This window comes from Ranitomeya variabilis, chromosome 6 (assembly GCF_051348905.1).
Source record: "Ranitomeya variabilis isolate aRanVar5 chromosome 6, aRanVar5.hap1, whole genome shotgun sequence".
NCBI classification, from domain to species: Eukaryota; Metazoa; Chordata; class Amphibia; order Anura; family Dendrobatidae; genus Ranitomeya; species Ranitomeya variabilis.
This window is the reverse complement of record NC_135237.1, coordinates 470220080-470238073: the sequence shown is the minus strand read 5'-3', so window position 1 is coordinate 470238073 and position 17994 is coordinate 470220080. Positions and strand designations below refer to the sequence as shown.

Sequence of the window (17994 nt, the reverse complement as noted above, 5' to 3'; positions counted from 1 at the left end):
CTTTTATAAATTTCCCGCCATACCTCTATTGAGTCAGGGAGGTATGTTCTTGGACCCCTGGGTGAGTATAATCTAACCTTTTTCTCATCTTTCAGGATACATCGGGGGCTTATCTACAGCATTACAGAATGCTGTAGATAAGCCCCTGATGCTGGTGGGCTTAGCTCACCTTCGATTTTGGGGGTGACAGGTTCCCTTTAACCCATACGGAATCTATGGGGTATTGTCAAGAGGAAGATGAGAGACACCAGACGAAACAATGCAGACAAGTTGAAGGCTGCTATCAAAGCAACCTGGGCTTCCATAACACCTCAGCAGTGCACCCAGGATGATCGCCTCCATGCCACGCCGCATTGATGCAGTAATTGATGCAAAAGGAGCCCTGACCAAGTATTGAGTGCATTTACTGAACATACAATTCAGTAGGCCAACATTTCAGATCTTAAAATCATTTTTCAAGCTAGTGTTATAAAGTATTCTAATTTACTGAGATAATGACTTTTGGGTTTTCACTGGCTATAAGTAGTGATGAGCGAATATACTCAATACTCGAGATTTCCTAAGCACGCTCGGGTGTCCTCCCAGTATTTTTTAGTGCTCGGAGATTTAGTTTTCATCTCCACAGCTGAATGATGTACATCTGTTAGCCAGCATAAGTACATGTGGGGGTTGCCTGGTTGCTAGGGAATCCTCACATGTACTTATGCTGGCTAACAGATGTAAATCATTCAGCTGCGGTGATGAAAACTAAATCTCCGAGCACTAAAAAATACTCGGAGGACACCCGAGCGTGCTCGGGAAATCTCGAGTAACGAGTATATTCTCGCTCATCACTAGCTGTAAGCCATAATCATCAACATTAACAGAAATAAACACTTGAAATAGATCACTCTGTCTGTAATGTCTCTTTAATATATGAGTTTCACTTTTGATGTTGAAGAACTGAAATAAATTAATTTTTTGATGACATTCTAATTTTGTGAGAAGCACCTGTACCAGAAATGTCTCATAGATGCAAATTCTACTTACAGGACTCTTACCTCCAAAAGCATGTTCACGAGTTTTTTTTTTGTTTTTTTTAACGAAGATTTAGAAATAGAATCTGCTTCTAAAATACACATCAAAAACCGAGCCAAATACTCTTTGGATATTTTTCTGACCGATTTTAATGGCAAAAGCTCCTTTAGTACACGCACTGCTACATTTTTTCCCCATGTTATTTTGCAGTAAAACTAATAAGAAGCTTACTCAAAAAGTATTTGAAGGATTTGCAGCAAAATCTGCTCCTAAATGCTCAAAAAGAAAACTGAAGCTCCAGAGTGGTCTACACGGGGCACCATTAGTACTTGCCAACATTTGTGTATAGCTGTTCACATACAGTTAAACTGTCAAGCATGTTTGTGTTTATACGATAGGGGGTTGCACAGAATGGCATCGTGGGCCTCAGGTTGGGCACCCCTGCTGTAGGGGGATCGTATTGTGTTGTTTCGGGACACTACAGGGACATCAAATTGTGATGGGGCGTGTAAGAGATAGGCCCAGTACCAAGCCACCATGTGCCATTTATCGCCCTCCCCCCCAAACATGTGCCATTTACCGTTCAGTGCCCCCCCACATGTGCCAATTATCGCCCAGTGCTCCCCCTGTGTCATTTATTGCCCAATGCCCCTGAGTCGCCCGCCAGGGCCGTTGGGTACTCGGTATCGGGTCCTGCGGTTCACAGGGGGATGTCACGGTGGCGACCCGGTCTGTGGCCCTGGGCGCCGATGTAAAAGGGGAAGGTCTTTAAAGGGAATAAAGTTTATGTTCGTGACGCCACCTGTGGTATTCGGTCAGTGGGGACCGATGCTGCTTTAAGGGATCCTCTGGGGTGATGTTATGGCAGCTAGATGGTATAACTTCCCACAGGTGAAGTGTATCCCCAGGGCTCCCGGTGTGTAGATGGAAGATGGTGAATGGTGCAGTAAAGAACAAGGACACAGGGTTGCAGTCTCTTTATCTTAGTTTACTGAAGACTTCAGGCAGCCACAGTCCAGAGCACCAGATCACAGGGCAGGCAGGGTCCGGCCGGCTTGGAGGCAAGTTAAGGCCCCGTCTCACTAAGCGATTTACCAACGATCACGACCAGCGATACGACCTGGCCGTGATCGTTGGTAAGTCGCTGTGTGGTCGCTGGGGAGCTGTCACACAGACCGCTCTCCCCAGCGACCAACGATCAGGGGAACGACTTCGGCATCGTTGAAACTGTCTTCAACGATGCCGAAGTCCCCCTGCAGCACCCGGGTAACCAGGGTAAACATCGGGTTACTAAGCGCAGGGCCGCGCTTAGTAACCCGATGTTTACCCTGGTTACCAAAAAAAACAAACAGTACATACTCGCCTTTCGGTGTCCAGGTCCCTTGCCGTCTGCTTCCTGCTCTCACTGAGCCGCCGTACACTGAGAGCAGAGCGCAGCGGTGACGTCACTGCTGTGCTCTCACTTCTCACTGTACGGCCGGCAGTCAGTGAGAGCAGGAAGCAGACGGCAAGGGACACCGAAAGGCGAGTATGTACTGTTTGTTTTTTTTGGTAACCAGGGTAAACATCGGATTACTAAGCGCGGCCCTGCGCTTAGTAACCCGATGTTTACCCTGGTTACCAGTGAAGACATCGCTGGATCGGTGTCACACACACCGATTCAGCGATGTCAGCGGGGCCTCAACGACCAAAAAAAGGTCCAGGCCATTCTGACACGACCAGCGATCTCGCAGCAGGGGCCTGATCGCTGGTACGTGTCACACATAGCGAGATCGCTATGGAGGTCGCTGTTGCGTCACAAAACTTGTGACTCAGCAGCGATCTCGCTAGCGATCTCGCTATGTGAGACGGGGCCTTTAGGAGTCCCCTTATCCAGATGGAAATCAAAGCCTTCCGCTAGCGCTGTGGTGTTGTAGTCCCTTACTGCCTATGGCTTCACATAAGGTCCTCACAGATGTTCTCTCTCTGTCCCCCTCGTCTAGGATAAAACATAACCCGTATGACTGGTGACTTTCTGTTTACAGGGACTCTAGCACGCCCCGGACTCTATAGGTGTCACCGTGTCTCCTGGGTTTTAGGGCGGACAGGTAACTTGGAGTTCAGCTGTCCTGCCAGTCTCTGATGTAAGTCGTGGAGGGCCTTACGATCCTCGGTGTTCCGGCTACCGGTCTCTGCGCCTCAGGAGGCAGCTTGCTCGTGGCTGGTCTCCCACTGGAATCCTCTCCTGTGCTTCTCTCTCCTGCACGCTCACTGCAATATATTCAGCTTTCTGCATATCTCTTTCCAGGAACTGCAGCACTGCGGCTACACAGCTCCGTAAACCCTCTTCTGCCTCAGACTGCTCCAGTCTGTTTCCTGGCAAGAACTGACCAACTTTCCATACAGACTACCATATATATGGGGAGTCACCTAGTAAATAGGATCAAAAGCTCCCCCTGATGGCCTGGAGTGTGAACATGTTGCATGCTTGTGTTTACCTGGTTAGTTATCCCTTCTTGCCTCCAAACATAACATCACTCTCCCCGTGAGGGAAACAATGCTACTGTGAGGACCAGGACCCTGGGGTGCCACCCCCCCCCCCACATGTGCCATTTATTGTCCTCCTCCAAACATGCCATTTCTCGCCCAGTGCCCCCCCCACATGTGCCATTTCTCGCCCATTGCCCCCCATGTGCCATTTATCGCCCAGTGCCCCACATGTGCCATTTATCGCCCAGTGCCCCACCACACGTGCCATTTATCGCTCAGTGCACCCCACCACACGTGCCGTTTATCGCTCAGTGCACCCCACCACGTGCCGTTTATCGCTCAGTGCACCCCACCACATGTGCCGTTTATCGCTCAGTGCACCCCACCACACGTGCCATTTATCGCCCAGTGCCCCACCACACGTGCCATTTATCGCTCAGTGCAACCCACCACACGTGCCATTTATCGCTCAGTGCACCCCACCACATGTGCCATTTATCGCCCAGTGCCCCCACCACACGTGCCATTTATCGCTCAGTGCACCCCACCACATGTGCCATTTATCGCCCAGTGCACCCCACCACACGTGCCATTTATCGCTCAGTGCACCTGCAGCGCCCCAGAGTCCTGGTCGTTGCAGTACTGTGGCTCCGCCACTATGGGGAGCTATGGTGCGTCTGATGGCACTGAAGGAGTTCATCTGATCAGGTATCACAGACACCAATACATTTCACAGTCGGGCCTCCGGGGGGAGCTAAGGGTTCTATTCACTAGGCCACTCCCCACCATAGTGGGTAAACTGGGGGTCAGGCAGGAAGTTAGATCAGAAAGCTGACTGGGTTGGAACCAGGCAACACCTTGTGGCAGAGGGTGTTGTAGGGGAAGATACAGTAGGGTCTCTGTCAGGGGTGGGATCCTGACAGAGGCTTGGCAACTTGAACGAACGTAACGGGACCGTGCCTGCTCCGGGTAGCGGCGGTGCCCAAGGATTAGAAGAGAGATAGATTGTGCTGAGTGAGAAACGAGATCACGCAAAAGGAGAAATACCAGTAGGAGTCGTGCTGTAAGACCGAAGCAACATCCTACTGAGGCGCACTACCGGTGGCCGGAACGCCGAGGGAGTATCATAACATTCAGCTTCAAGCAATACTCCAAACAGCGGCAGGACAGTCAGTCTAAGGCGGGCTGTCTAACTTTAATCACCTATGCAGTCTTGGGGGGCAACTTGTGGAGAGGGGCGACTCTAGGGTCCCGGAAGAGCTCCGAGCCTACCCGTCAAACGGGTGCCGTCCCAACCAGAACAACAGGGAGGGACGGAGGATTAGCAGAACATCATCTAATCGAGTTGTGAGGGAACTTAAGAAACAGACACAACAGTTGTGGGGACTTTCTGTAAGCACAGCAGGGAAGGACCACAACACATAGCGCTAGAAGGAAGGCACCGATTTCCACCTGTGAAGAGAACTCTGGAGGTGCCATTGGACCGGCCGGACTTGCGCAGCCTGGTGAACCGTGTTCTGGACTGAGGACCCAGAGATCTTCAGTAAAGAGGTAAAGAGACTGCAACCTGGTGTCCTCGTTATTTACTGCATCGCACCAACTACCACCATCCACATCTACATCCGTCACCTCATTCACTGTGCGCCCCTCGGCAGGGTCACGGATCGGGCCTAGCCACCGTGACAACCCCAGAGCAGAGACTCAGAGGCCTGGTACCGGGTACCCCTCGGCCCTGCGGCAGGGGGGGGCGCTACATCTTGGCGTCACGAACAGGATCTACTTAAGCCTGAAGAATCAGGTCATGTGTGCCTTGGAACTGTACTTTATTACAAAGACTGTGCTGTGCCATTTACCGCCAAAACCCGCCGCCATTATAGCGCTGAGGAGAGTGCAGGAGAAGAAAAGGGGCGTGGAGTGGGCGTAGGCAAGCTGGAGAGCGCGAACAACAATGGCCGCCCAGTCTAAATACTGTTGCATCATAAGGGCGGGCCCGTCGACAGGAGAGATCCGCCTCTTGATCTTCTATGGCGGGCGGAGACCGAAGAAACGAAACTATGACTCAGATGAGGTGGGACAGGAGACCAGGACAGGCCTGCAGAAAAGAATGGCCCCGCATCGACCCCCGTCACCAGCGGATTATTCTGATATGCCCCCGCTGGAGGATTTGGATCCTTGGGAGCTGCCGATGGGGCATCCCGTGCCTGAATGGTCTCCGGTTCGTACGCCTTCCGCAGGAGAGGAGAGCGGCACCGGAAGAGCTACCGTGAGTGAAGGTACCCAATGCCGCGACTCCCGGGGAGGCCACCTCACCTCTACACATGACCCGGCCACTGCTGCGACCAGTGGCGCCCCGATGTCCCCGCCGTCTGGCACCAATGCACCGGGGGGGCATGACCTCGGGCCCTTCCCCTGGAGGGAATATCGAAACCACCTGATCGCAGAGTCCAGCGAGAAGTGGAGTGGGAGGCGCGAGGAGAACTGCTGGAGGGCTCCCTGCCGAAGTGGGGCGTTGTGGTTGTGTACCTGCCCCAGACGGGAAAGGGCTTCGTGCAGGAGATCGGGACAGCCCTGAGGGTCCGCATCACCTGGGAAGAAGTGGAGCCCTGCCTGTGTGGAGACGGCGCCAAGTCCTTCCTGAAGCCGGGGGACGTGGTCACATACCGCCGGCACCTAAAGGGGAGCGGCTGGTGGGCCCGGGATATGCAGCGCTGCACTGCCGTTCTGGCAGTATCCCGCACCGAGGGGGAGGAGCTCGCCGCTGAAGCCGCTGCTGCCAGTATTATCCATCGGCCCACGCAGACACTCATCGCAGCGCATGACCTGGTCGTGCAGGAAGCCCAAACCCACGGGGTGCACCTGGCCGCGGGAGTGAGCTTGGAGTCCGACCTGCCTGGCTTGCAGAGGGCCACCTGCCAGGTGAAGCCTCGGTGGGGGCTACCGAAGAACGAGTAAGCATGACTGCTTTAAACATGTAAATAGTTCCTTAACTGTTTGTTCGTGTCCTGTTTTGCTGCTAAACCCGTCCAGGGTTAACTCTTAAGGGGATCCTTCTGTTGACCCGGGATCCCTATTGTTTTGTTTTTGTTTGTTTTTCCAAAGTTTTTGCACAAGTTTTTAGTTGAAAAGAACTGCTGAAATCATGAACAGTGCATGATGCGAACTTTTTGTACATAGTTTGCACCTTATTAAAGGTGCTCCCTACTGGTTTTACTTAAAGAAGGACTCTTTGTGAAGATACCACACTGGAACCTTTGCTGAGTATGGACTGGTAGCTTGAGAAGGCGTGCTACCTCATAGAGACTTGGTCCCCTCTTAAAGGGGATGTTCATTTGTCGCACTTAAAGGATGATATTGCTTTAGGACAGGTAGCAATAATGTTTTGACGAAAGAAAGTGATGATAATGTTTACATGAGTAAGTTATATGTATTCAACTAGTTAATTGTGAAGAAATGCTGATGATGTTCTCTGAAAAGAAAAAGTGAAAGATAATAGAAGGATGCAGTGGGCCCGTAGGGGTAGGCGTGGTGTCCAGCATGCATGTTAGTGAGAAAGATAATGAGAAGGTTTGATGTTAATATAAAGAAAATGGTTGATAACGTTGATAGATAATTAGGATAGAAGGTAAACCCTGAGTCCTCATAGGAGTCATGTAGAAATGGCTCAGTGCTCTTAATCTGAAAGTAATGTTATGTTCTATACAGGGCAGTTTCTAGCCCAAAAATGACACAGGGCGAGAGTAGGAAATTTCTCCCCCCCCCCCCCCCCCCCCGGCACCGAAAATAATAAACATTATTTTTGTGGGCTTGAGTAATAAATAGAGAGCAGGCTTGTATCTTCCCTTTTTTTAATAAATTATAATTTGCCTTTAACTTATATAGAACTTGGGGAAAAGGGACAAGTATGCTAATTATTAACGGTGAGAACAAAGTTGTAGGTAAATAATATCTATTAATTATTTTGGAAACAGATCCTAAAAATTGTAGGTTGCAGATTTATGAGAAACTGACTCTTCTAGATTTAGCCGCTGCAAAAGCATTAATAGCTTCCGAATAATTCAGCTTTTCTGCCAGTTCATTTTCTAATTCCAGGTCACATTTACTAATCTCTTCTAAAAGGAGATTGGCGAGACTTTCCCCAGATGTATCAGTAGCAGGACGATAGCCAATAAAATGTTCCTTTATTGCTACGTGATCATCATCTATATCAACAAATCTTAAGGTGTATGACAACTGTTCAGTGTGACCTGCATCTTGTGTGCAGTCCAACATTATTGAAAAATACTTAGATCTTTTGGCTTTTTCTAGAATACATTTCTTCACCTGAGAGGCCATCAAGCAGATAATTTCATTTTGAATTAAATTTCCACAGTAATGTGTATGGATTTCCTGGGAAGTAATTCGTTTTAAATGATCTCTCATTACTGGTTCAAATTTTCCAAGAAGCTCTATAAGCCCAAGGAAATGTCCATTATTTGGTGTAAACAATGTATTTGACGATCCTCGAAAAGCTAAATTATTGGTTGCCAGGTATACAGTTACTGCCATAACTCTTTCCAACACTTCTCGCCTGGGTGAGGATGCCACCAGACTGCCAAAGATGAGGTAAGTCAGCTGGGCCCCCTCCCGGGTTTCATGCTGTGGGGCATGCCAAATCAGCATGCCCCAAGGGTGGTTGGGGGGGGGGCAGGTGTGGGGGTCCCCATCCAAAAAAAAAGGCTAGCCCAACCCATCCCATCCCTCAGACCCCCTCACCTGTTCAGTGTGTCAGTGCCCTCTGCCCTCTGAGTCTGAGCGCGCTCAGACTGCTAAATGGGGCTGCTGGGAAGGGAAGGACTAATCCATAGGCAGGGGGTGGGCATTTTTGCTATACTGCTACCACTGTCAGACTAGACTGCAGCCTGTCCTGTCCAGCATTGAAATTGGCAACAGCCAGGCAGCCTAGTCTGACAGTGATAGTGTGTGTGCTTAGCTCTTTGATCACTGTCTCAGGGAGCGCCCGTGCTCAGCCGAGAGCGCGGCGCCCCTGCTATCAGTGTGGGAGTGGCCGAGCTGCCTCATCCTGGCTGTTCATTCTCGCTGTTCATCCAGCGCGGAGCGGAGGTGAGTCATACCTCCCAACTTTTGAAGATGGGAAAGAGGGACAAAGTTTGCGGCGCGCTTTGCGCGCCGCGGCAAATTTTAGGCCACGCCTCTGACCACACCCATTCATAATTAGTCACACCCATATCCACATCCCAACCACACCCATTTAGCACTGCCGATCACACTGTTTCATATACAATAATTATAAACAAAAAAATATGGCCACACAGTGCCCCATACTGTATAATGGCCACACATGATGCTCCATACTGTATAATGAACACACATGACGCTCCATACTGTATAATGGCCACACATGATGCTCCATACTGTATAATGAACACACATGATGCTCCATACTGTATGACCGCACATGATGCTCCATACTGTATAATGACCGCACATGATGCTCCATACTGTATAATGACCCCACATGATGCTCCATACTGTATAATGGCCGCACATGATGCTCCATACTGTATAATGAACACACATGATGCTCCATACTGTATGACCGCAAATGATGCTCCATACTGTATAATGACCGCACATGATGCTCCATACTGTATAATGGCCGCACATGATGCTCCATACTGTATAATGGCCACACATGATGCTCCATACTGTATAATGACCGCACATGATGCTCCATACTGTATAATGACCGCACATGATGCTCCATACTGTATGACCGCACATGATGCTCCATACTGTATAATGACCGCACATGATGCTCCAGACTGTATAATGACCGCACATGATGCTCCAGACTGTATAATGACCGCACATGATGCTCCAGACTGTATAATGACCGCACATGATGCTCCAGACTGTATAATGACCGCACATGATGCTCCAGACTGTATAATGACCGCACATGATGCTCCAGACTGTATAATGACCGCACATGATGCTCCATACTGTATAATGGCCGCACATGATGCTCCATACTGTATAATGGCCACACATGATGCTCCATACTGTATAATGGCCGCACATGATGCTCCATACTGTATAATGGCCACACATGATGCTCCATACTGTATAATGACCGCACATGATGCTCCATACTGTATAATGACCGCACATGATGCTCCATACTGTACAATGACCGCACATGATGCTCCATATTGTATAATGACCGCACATGATGCTCCATACTGTATAATGACCGCACATGATGCTCCATACTGTATAATGGCCACACATAATGCTCCATACTGTATAATGACCGCACATGATGCTCCATACTGTATAATGACCGCACATGATGCTCCATATTGTATAATGACCACACATGATGCTCCATACTGTATAATGACATACAGGCACGCAGCTCACACACAGGCACGCAGCTCACACGCACGCAGCTCACAAACACATGCAGCTTTGACACAAATGCATCACACACGCAGCCATCACACACACACGCAGCCATCACACACACACACACGCAGCCATCACACACACACACACGCAGCCATCACACACACACACGCAGCCATCACACACACACACACACGCAGCCATCACACACATGCAGCCATCACACACACACGCAGACATCACACACGCAGCCATCACACACACACGCAGCCATCACACACACACGCAGCCATCACACACACACGCAGCCATCACACACACACAGCCATCACACACACACAGCCATCACACACACACAGCCATCACACACACACAGCCATCACACACACACAGCCATCACACACACGCAGCCATCACACACACACAGCCATCACACACACACGCAGCCATCACACACACGCAGCCATCACACACACGCAGCCATCACACACACGCAGCCATCACACACACGCAGCCATCACACACACACACGCAGCCATCACACACACACGCAGCCATCACACACACAGCCATCACACACACACACGCAGCCATCACACACACACACACGCGCAGCCATCACACATGCAGCCATCACACACACACGCAGCCATCACACACACACACGCAGCCATCACACACACACACGCAGCCATCACACACACACGCAGCCATCACACACACACACGCAGCCATCACACACACACACACGCAGCCATCACACACACACACACGCAGCCATCACACACACACAGCCATCACACACACACACGCAGCCATCACACACACGCAGCCATCACACACACACACACGCAGCCATCACACACACACAGCCATCACACACACACACCCAGCCATCACACACACACACACGCAGCCATCACACACATCACACACACACAATCTCCTCTGTGATGCAGGGGCGGCTGATGTCCATGTGCAGCTCTCTGCTGAAGTCTTCAGTCTCCTGCTCACAGCTCTGCACTATCCCGGCACCTCCCCCGTCTCTCCTTCTCTGCCGGGATAGCAGCTAAGAGCAGAAGCCGGAGCTCCGTGCACACACAGCCAGAGGTAGTGAATCGCTGACCTTTCTTCTTGATTGCTGCAGGCTCTCTCCTTCAGCGTGGCAGCGCCGCACAGGGGGCGGGAGGGGGGGGGGTGTTGCGCGGGCGGTCAGGAGGCAGCTTTTATATAAAAAAAAAAAAAAACAGGCTCTCTCTACGTCCCGGAAGTGGGCGGGGCTTCACCGGCGGCCGCAAATTCGGGATTTTAAATGCCCGAAGCGGGACAGCGGGACCCCGGTGCCAAAGCGGGACTGTCCCGCTGAAATCGGGACGGTTGGGAGGTATGGGTGAGTGGCGGCGCCGAGGTGGCCGCAACCATTATGTGCGGTGCGGGGGGGGGGGCGCGGCGACGCGAGGCGATGATCTGACCGCTCAGCTGTCAGATTTGCAGCTGAGTTCGGGCAGGGCGCGCCCGCGCTCAGCACTGAGCGCGGCATCCGCGCCCCTGACAGCCCTTAAACAGCAGCAGCAGCGGGCAGGGGACCACCGGGGCCCGAGGCCTCTCCTGCGCCCCCCGGCCCCACGGCGCCCCGTGTGGCCGCCCTGCCCGCCCTGTTGAAGAAACGGCCCTGGTTCTATACTGTGTATAGTAGTTGAAAAGGCAGTAGGCCCGGGCTGAACGGGGCGGTCCTGCATAGAAAGGAGAGGCAGTAGGTCTGGTGCCGTTAGGACAGGCGGTCCTGCAGATTTAAAGAAGGAGAATGGAAAAGTTAAATTACCCTATGTGATTATAAGAAGGTCTTTAGTGGATTCAGAGTGTATGTCCTTAAAGGCAATGTTAAATTATTGTTCAACAATTTTGCACTTAGTAGAATACCCGGTTGGGTAAGAAAAGTTATTTATAGCATGTTGCTATGATATCTAACCATGTTTGTAACGTTCAAGTGTCCTCACCTCCCATAAAGGGAAGCTCTGTTTAAGTATACTTATTGTTATTGCACTCCACAAAATTGTATGTCTTTTTGCTGACTTGTATTGTTGTTTTCTTCTCAGTCCCGGAGTACTGTGTTTAACCAGGGGGGAGTGCAGCGCCCCAGAGTTCTGGTCGTTGCAGTACTGTGGCTCCGCCACTATGGGGAGCTATGGTGCGTCTGATGGCACTGAAGGAGTTCATCTGATCAGGTATCACAGACACCAATACATTTCACAGTCGGGCCTCCGGGGGGAGCTAAGGGTGCTATTCATTAGGCCACTCCCCACCATAGTGGGTAAACTGGGGGTCAGGCAGGAAGTTAGATCAGAAAGCTGACTGGGTTGGAACCAGGCAACACCTTGTGGCAGAGGGTGTTGTAGGGGAAGATACAGTAGGGTCTCTGTCAGGGGTGGGATCCTGACAGAGGCTTGGCAACTTGAACGAACGTAACGGGACCGTGCCTGCTCCGGGTAGCGGCGGTGCCCAAGGAAGGATTAGAAGAGAGATAGATTGTGCTGAGTGAGAAACGAGATCACGCAAAAGGAGAAATACCAGTAGGAGTCGTGCTGTAAGACCGAAGCAACATCCTACTGAGGCGCACTACCGGTGGCCGGAACGCCGAGGGCGACTCTAGGGTCCCGGAAGAGCTCCGAGCCTACCCGTCATACGGGTGCCGTCCTAACCGGAACATCAGGGAGGGACGGAGGATTAGCAGAACATCATCTAATCGAGTTGTGAGGGAACTTAAGAAACAGACACAACAGTTGTGGGGACTTTCTGTAAGCACAGCAGGGAAGGACCACAACACATAGCGCTAGAAGGAAGGCACCGATTTCCACCTGTGAAGAGAACTCTGGAGGTGCTATTGGACCGGCCGGACTTGCGCAGCCTGGTGAACCGTGTTCTGGACTGAGGACCCAGAGATCTTCAGTAAAGAGACTGCAACCTGGTGTCCTCATTATTTACTGCATCGAACCAACTACCACCATCCACATCTACATCCGTCACATCATTCACTGTGCGCCCCTCGGCAGGGTCACGGATCGGGCCTAGCCACCGTGACAACCCCAGAGCAGAGACTCAGAGGCCCGGTACCGGGTACCCCTCGGTCCTGCGGCAGGGGGGGGGCGCTACACACCCCACCACATGTGCCATTTATCGCCCAGTGCCCCCCACCACACGTGCCATTTATCGCTCAGTGCACCCCCACATGTGCCATTTATCGCCCAGTGCCCCCCACCACATGTGCCTTGATCCCCCATCAGGCTGAGTGCAGGTATGAGGGAGGGGACTGGGCAGTGGGCACGTGTCGCCGCTGTAAAGAGCAACTGGGCTCCAGTTCATATTTTCCAGTCACCCTAGAAAATGAAAACCGAAGGTAATGTCTGCTGTCAGTGGCGCGTCTCCCGCTCCTCCGTCGTACACTGGGGCTTCTCACCGTGAGACGCTCCCCGGCCCCACACCACGTGGTCACACCGCACGGTCACCGGCACTCGCAGACTCCCCTACAGTTCTGTGACGGACAGCTGTCACAAGCCCCGCCCTCTCCATTTGACAGCTAGTCCCACCCACTGGTCACGTGTTCGGTTTCCAGCCAAGTCCATTATTGCACGAGGGTCCCGCGCTCCCCCTCCATACACAAGTGCGCGAGCGGTGCCGGTAATACGATGACAGCTCATGTAAATGACAGCGCGCGGTGCTGTGAGGCGGAGCTGTCAGTCCCGGCCGCGCCGTGCACGTTGTACCGCGCATCCTTCCAGCACAGCTCCGATAAAGGCAGCGCGGGAAAAGACCTGGATTCAAGTTAACACAGCCCCGCCCTACTTCTTAGCATCTCACTCCTCCCCACGTGTGTTCATTGGCACCGCCCCTTCATACAGAACTTTCTATTGGCTGATTGTGCTTGGTTGCCTGTAGGCCACGCCCCTGTTTCAGCGGCGCTGGGGAGTCCGTGCCAGGGACCAGCAGTGGGCTCGGGCCAGGGGGAGATCGAGACGTTGCCGTTGGCACCGTGCGCAGTTTCGACTTTCTTTGGCAGGAAGAAGCGGAGGTGCAAGTACAGGGTACTGGAGCCCCTGACATGTCGCCTGTGCCCCGCCTGGCACCTGTCACCCGGCTGTAGTACTCCATACACCGTGCGGAATGGCTGGGCGAGATCGCAGGTAAGAAGTGCCGGGGACAGCCAGTGGCAGGACAGCCGGGCACCCTCCAGCAGCCTGCAGACCACTAGATGCCCGGGCAGGGCGTGATGGGACTAGTAGTCCTTCTGTGGCTGCAGCAAAACCGCGGGGATCAAAGCGACGCCGGGGTCAGTCCTGTGTGTGTGCCCGGAGCTGTCACTGTGCAGGGGGCGACGAGCCGTGTGCACATCTGTCCTGGTCCGGTACCGGGAGGCGCTGCTACCTGTGTGTGTGACTGCGGCAGCGATGGTGAGGACATATATATATAATGCTCTGGTAGTCTGCCACCTGTGTGTCTGTGGGATGCGGTGAGTCTTGCTATGTCTGTACATTGGGGTCGCGGTGACGCTGCTCCCCATTATTTGTCTTTCTATCCTGCCCATCAGCATCTCTTGTAAGCATCATGTTTACCTTATAAAACCCCTTTATAAAGTTTACTACTAATATTGATGCTGCTGTCTGCATATGTGTGTGTGTTTCTTTTACTCCCTTATATAGCGCCATTAATTCCACAGCGCTGTACAGACCTCCTGATCTGACCCCTAATGCGCCCCCGCTCCAGCGCCCCAGTGCACACACAGCCCCAGTGCACACACAGCCCCAGTGCACACACAGCCCCAGTGCACACAGCGCCTCTACACACAGCCCCAGTGCACACACAGCCCCAGTGCACACACAGCCCCAGTGCACACACAGCCCCAGTGCACACACAGCCCCAGTGCACACAGCGCCTCTACACACAGCCCCAGTGCACACACAGCCCCAGTGCACACACAGCCCCAGTGCACACACAGCCCCAGTGCACACACAGCCCCAGTGCACACACAGCCCCAGTGCACACACAGCCCCAATGCACACACAGCCCCAGTGCACACAGCGCCTCTGCACACAGCCCCAGTGCACACACAGCCCCAGTGCACACACAGCCCCAGTGCACACACAGCCCCAGTGCACACAGCGCCTCTACACACAGCCCCAGTGCACACACAGCCCCAGTGCACACACAGCCCCAGTGCACACACAGCCCCAGTGCACACACAGCCCCAGTGCACACACAGCCCCAGTGCACACACAGCCCCAGTGCACACAGCGCCTCTACACACAGCCCCAGTGCACACACAGCCCCAGTGCACACACAGCCCCAGTGCACACACAGCCCCAGTGCACACACAGCCCCAGTGCACACACAGCCCCAATGCACACACAGCCCCAGTGCACACAGCGCCTCTGCACACAGCCCCAGTGCACACAGCGCCTCTGCATACATCTGTGTTTTTGGCTCCTACAATCACACAGTGCCACCTGTCCCCTTCACCTGTGCTGCACGGATACATGTAACTGTTTGAGACCTGGATTCTTTCATTGTATTTATTTCCGTGTTTACAGTGAGTATGATACACTGTGTCGTTCTACTAGTAGATGTGTGTGCAGCTCATATATAATGTGTCTTCTCTGGCTGGGAACAGGTCACATTAACCCCTGCAGTGACATCCAGTGTGACGTCTTTGACTCCTGTCCATAAGCGATTAGGGCACACTGATGATGGGCATTATGTATTGATGAAGCCTGGCTATAAGTTGTGTCCTCACATCTGCTGAACCTCATATTTACATATTCTTTGCATGTTTTTATATTTTCTTCCTCATTTTGATGCTTTGCTGCTCGGCTCAAAGGCTGTCAAAATATTATTAAAAACAGCAGCACTGACTCAAAGAAGTGTATTGTGCCCTTATCTGACTCTGCATTGGCTTGTTATATTGCAGATCAAGTAAAATTTTTCCTTTTCTTTGTTTCTACATTTTTTTTTAAATTTTTAATCAGCATTTTATTTATTTGGACCTTGAGGACTTGTTAAATTTATAATGAAAAGTATCTTTCGTCCAGGTATTATGGGCCACAGTTTGTCCTCGGAGTTGGCTTGTTACTGTTCACACTGCAAATGGTCATGTGAGGCATTCTGTTAATGTTTTGAAGTTTTTATTTGTTTTTTTGCCTCAAATTTCCATGTACTGAAAAGCAATTACAGGTATCCATTATATACAGGTGCCCATTATATTTACTGATTTTTGTATTAAGTGGGGTGTTTACAAGTAATCGCCTTTACATAGAATAGGGGATCATTTGCCAATTGCTGGGAATTTGATTGCTGGGGCCCCTAGCAATCCCCAAGACCTCTGACTCTGAAGAGCCTCATGTTGATAGAGCAGTAATCGATCATGGGCACTTCTGGACCATTCACTCTTATGGGAGTGCCGAAGACCTGCGGTCTTTTTAATAATAAGTGGTGCAGCAGATCGATCACCGCTCCATCCACATGGGGCTGTTTTGTCATGTGCATGGAGTGTTGTGTCATGCAATTTCTGCACTGCCTATATCACACTGCAGATTTACAATTCCTGACAGTGTGGAATATGTGCACTGTCAGGATTCTGCTTTCTTTACATGCTCAAGTGGTTATCATGTGACCAATCATGCCATTTTCATACTTTTACAGCATTTCTCAATGTTCTATTTAGAGAATCCACATGTATGGAAATTGCATGAGTGTTCAAGCAACAACCACTTGAGCAGGCAACAGGAGAATCTTGACAGTGTGCATGTTGCAAACTGTCACAGTTCATGAATCTACGGTGTGATAGAGGCATATTGCACACTGTCAAGATTTGGCAACCTGTAGTGCGATAGTGGTGCTGCATAAATTTATGTTTAGCCCATAAAATCCCTTTAACTTCCTCTTTAGTATTACAGTAGCTTTTCCGTAGAATCAGCCCTCACTTCCCCATATAACAATGAGTCCTGGCCGCTTATGACCCTTTTGCCAGTTCATATTTTACCGCACAATTATGAAGTGAAATTGTGGCCTGTTGGCTACCACGGGGGGTCGGCATTACAGCCACATAGTCTGTGGTGTGTTTATACACGAGCGATAGAGATTCACCAAGCAAAATGGCCTAGAATTCTGCACACATTGCTCCAAATAAACAGGAGGATGTGGTGTGTGCCATAAAATCTACTACTACCCAATTTGTTTTGAAAAGTGGTAAAAAAGGATGAAATTCCTGAAAGATGTTATTTTATTATGGTGCACAGTATTGATGTGTATGTATACAAAGAGGCTCGTGAAATAAATACAAGCAAATCATCCTATCAGTAAAATGTGCAAAATCAGGTTCCAGACTGTAGTTTTTGTATGGTTTGGGATTGGGGCGTAATAAACTTTTTGTTTTCATTCCATGGTATCACTGCATAGACTGAGTCCTGTGAGTAGTAGTGTAATCCTGATACATTGTAATCATGTAACTACAACTCAGACTTCAGATGCCATAAATATCAATATTCTCCTAGATGTCATGGATTTATTAATTCAAGTGTTCTATAGTTTGTTTCTGGATTTAGTTTTCCCATTCTAATCCAGATTATCGGCACTAGAAAATTGATTTGACTTTTGAAGCCTCTTTTCATATTAGCAGCCGTTCTGTAGAAGCCTCAGTGTAAGGTAACCCTGCTACGGTGCATAATTCATGTGCGTGTCCCGGATGTTTGTACAACTCTATGCCCAGGAAAAGCCTGAACTAAGAGGAGGACAAAGGCATCCAAGCCTGAACTAAAGGTGGAAAAAGGCATCCAAGCCTTATCTAAGATGAGGAAAAAGGCATCCAAGCCTGATCTAGGAGGTGGAAAAAGGCATCCAAGCCTGATCTAGGAGGTGGAAAAAGGCATCCAAGCCTTATCTAAGATGAGGAAAAAGGCATCCAAGCCTGAACTAAAGGTGGAAAAAGGCATCCAAGCCTCATCTAAGAGGTGGAAAAGGCATCCAAGCCTGATCTAAGAGGTGGAAAAAGGCATCCAAGCCTGATCTAAGATCAGGCTTGGATGCCTTTTTCCACCTCTTAGATCAGGCTTG

At 50.8% G+C, this 17994-nt stretch overlaps 1 protein-coding gene across 3 annotated transcripts in view; it reads left to right on the top strand.

Annotated features, from left to right (window-relative positions):
- The first annotated feature begins 13773 nt into the window (after nucleotides 1-13773).
- The window catches only part of MYBL1 (MYB proto-oncogene like 1), a 58527-nt gene continuing 54306 nt past the window's right edge, over nucleotides 13774-17994 (top strand). For 2 of the 3 annotated variants that reach the window (XM_077270595.1, XM_077270594.1), the window contains exon 1: nucleotides 13913-14072. In XM_077270595.1, the coding sequence (XP_077126710.1) occupies nucleotides 14053-14072 (20 nt within the window). In that variant the 5' untranslated portion in view covers nucleotides 13913-14052. Of the gene's footprint in view, nucleotides 14073-17994 lie in introns of all 3 variants that reach the window. The other variant, XM_077270596.1, reaches the window with a different exon arrangement.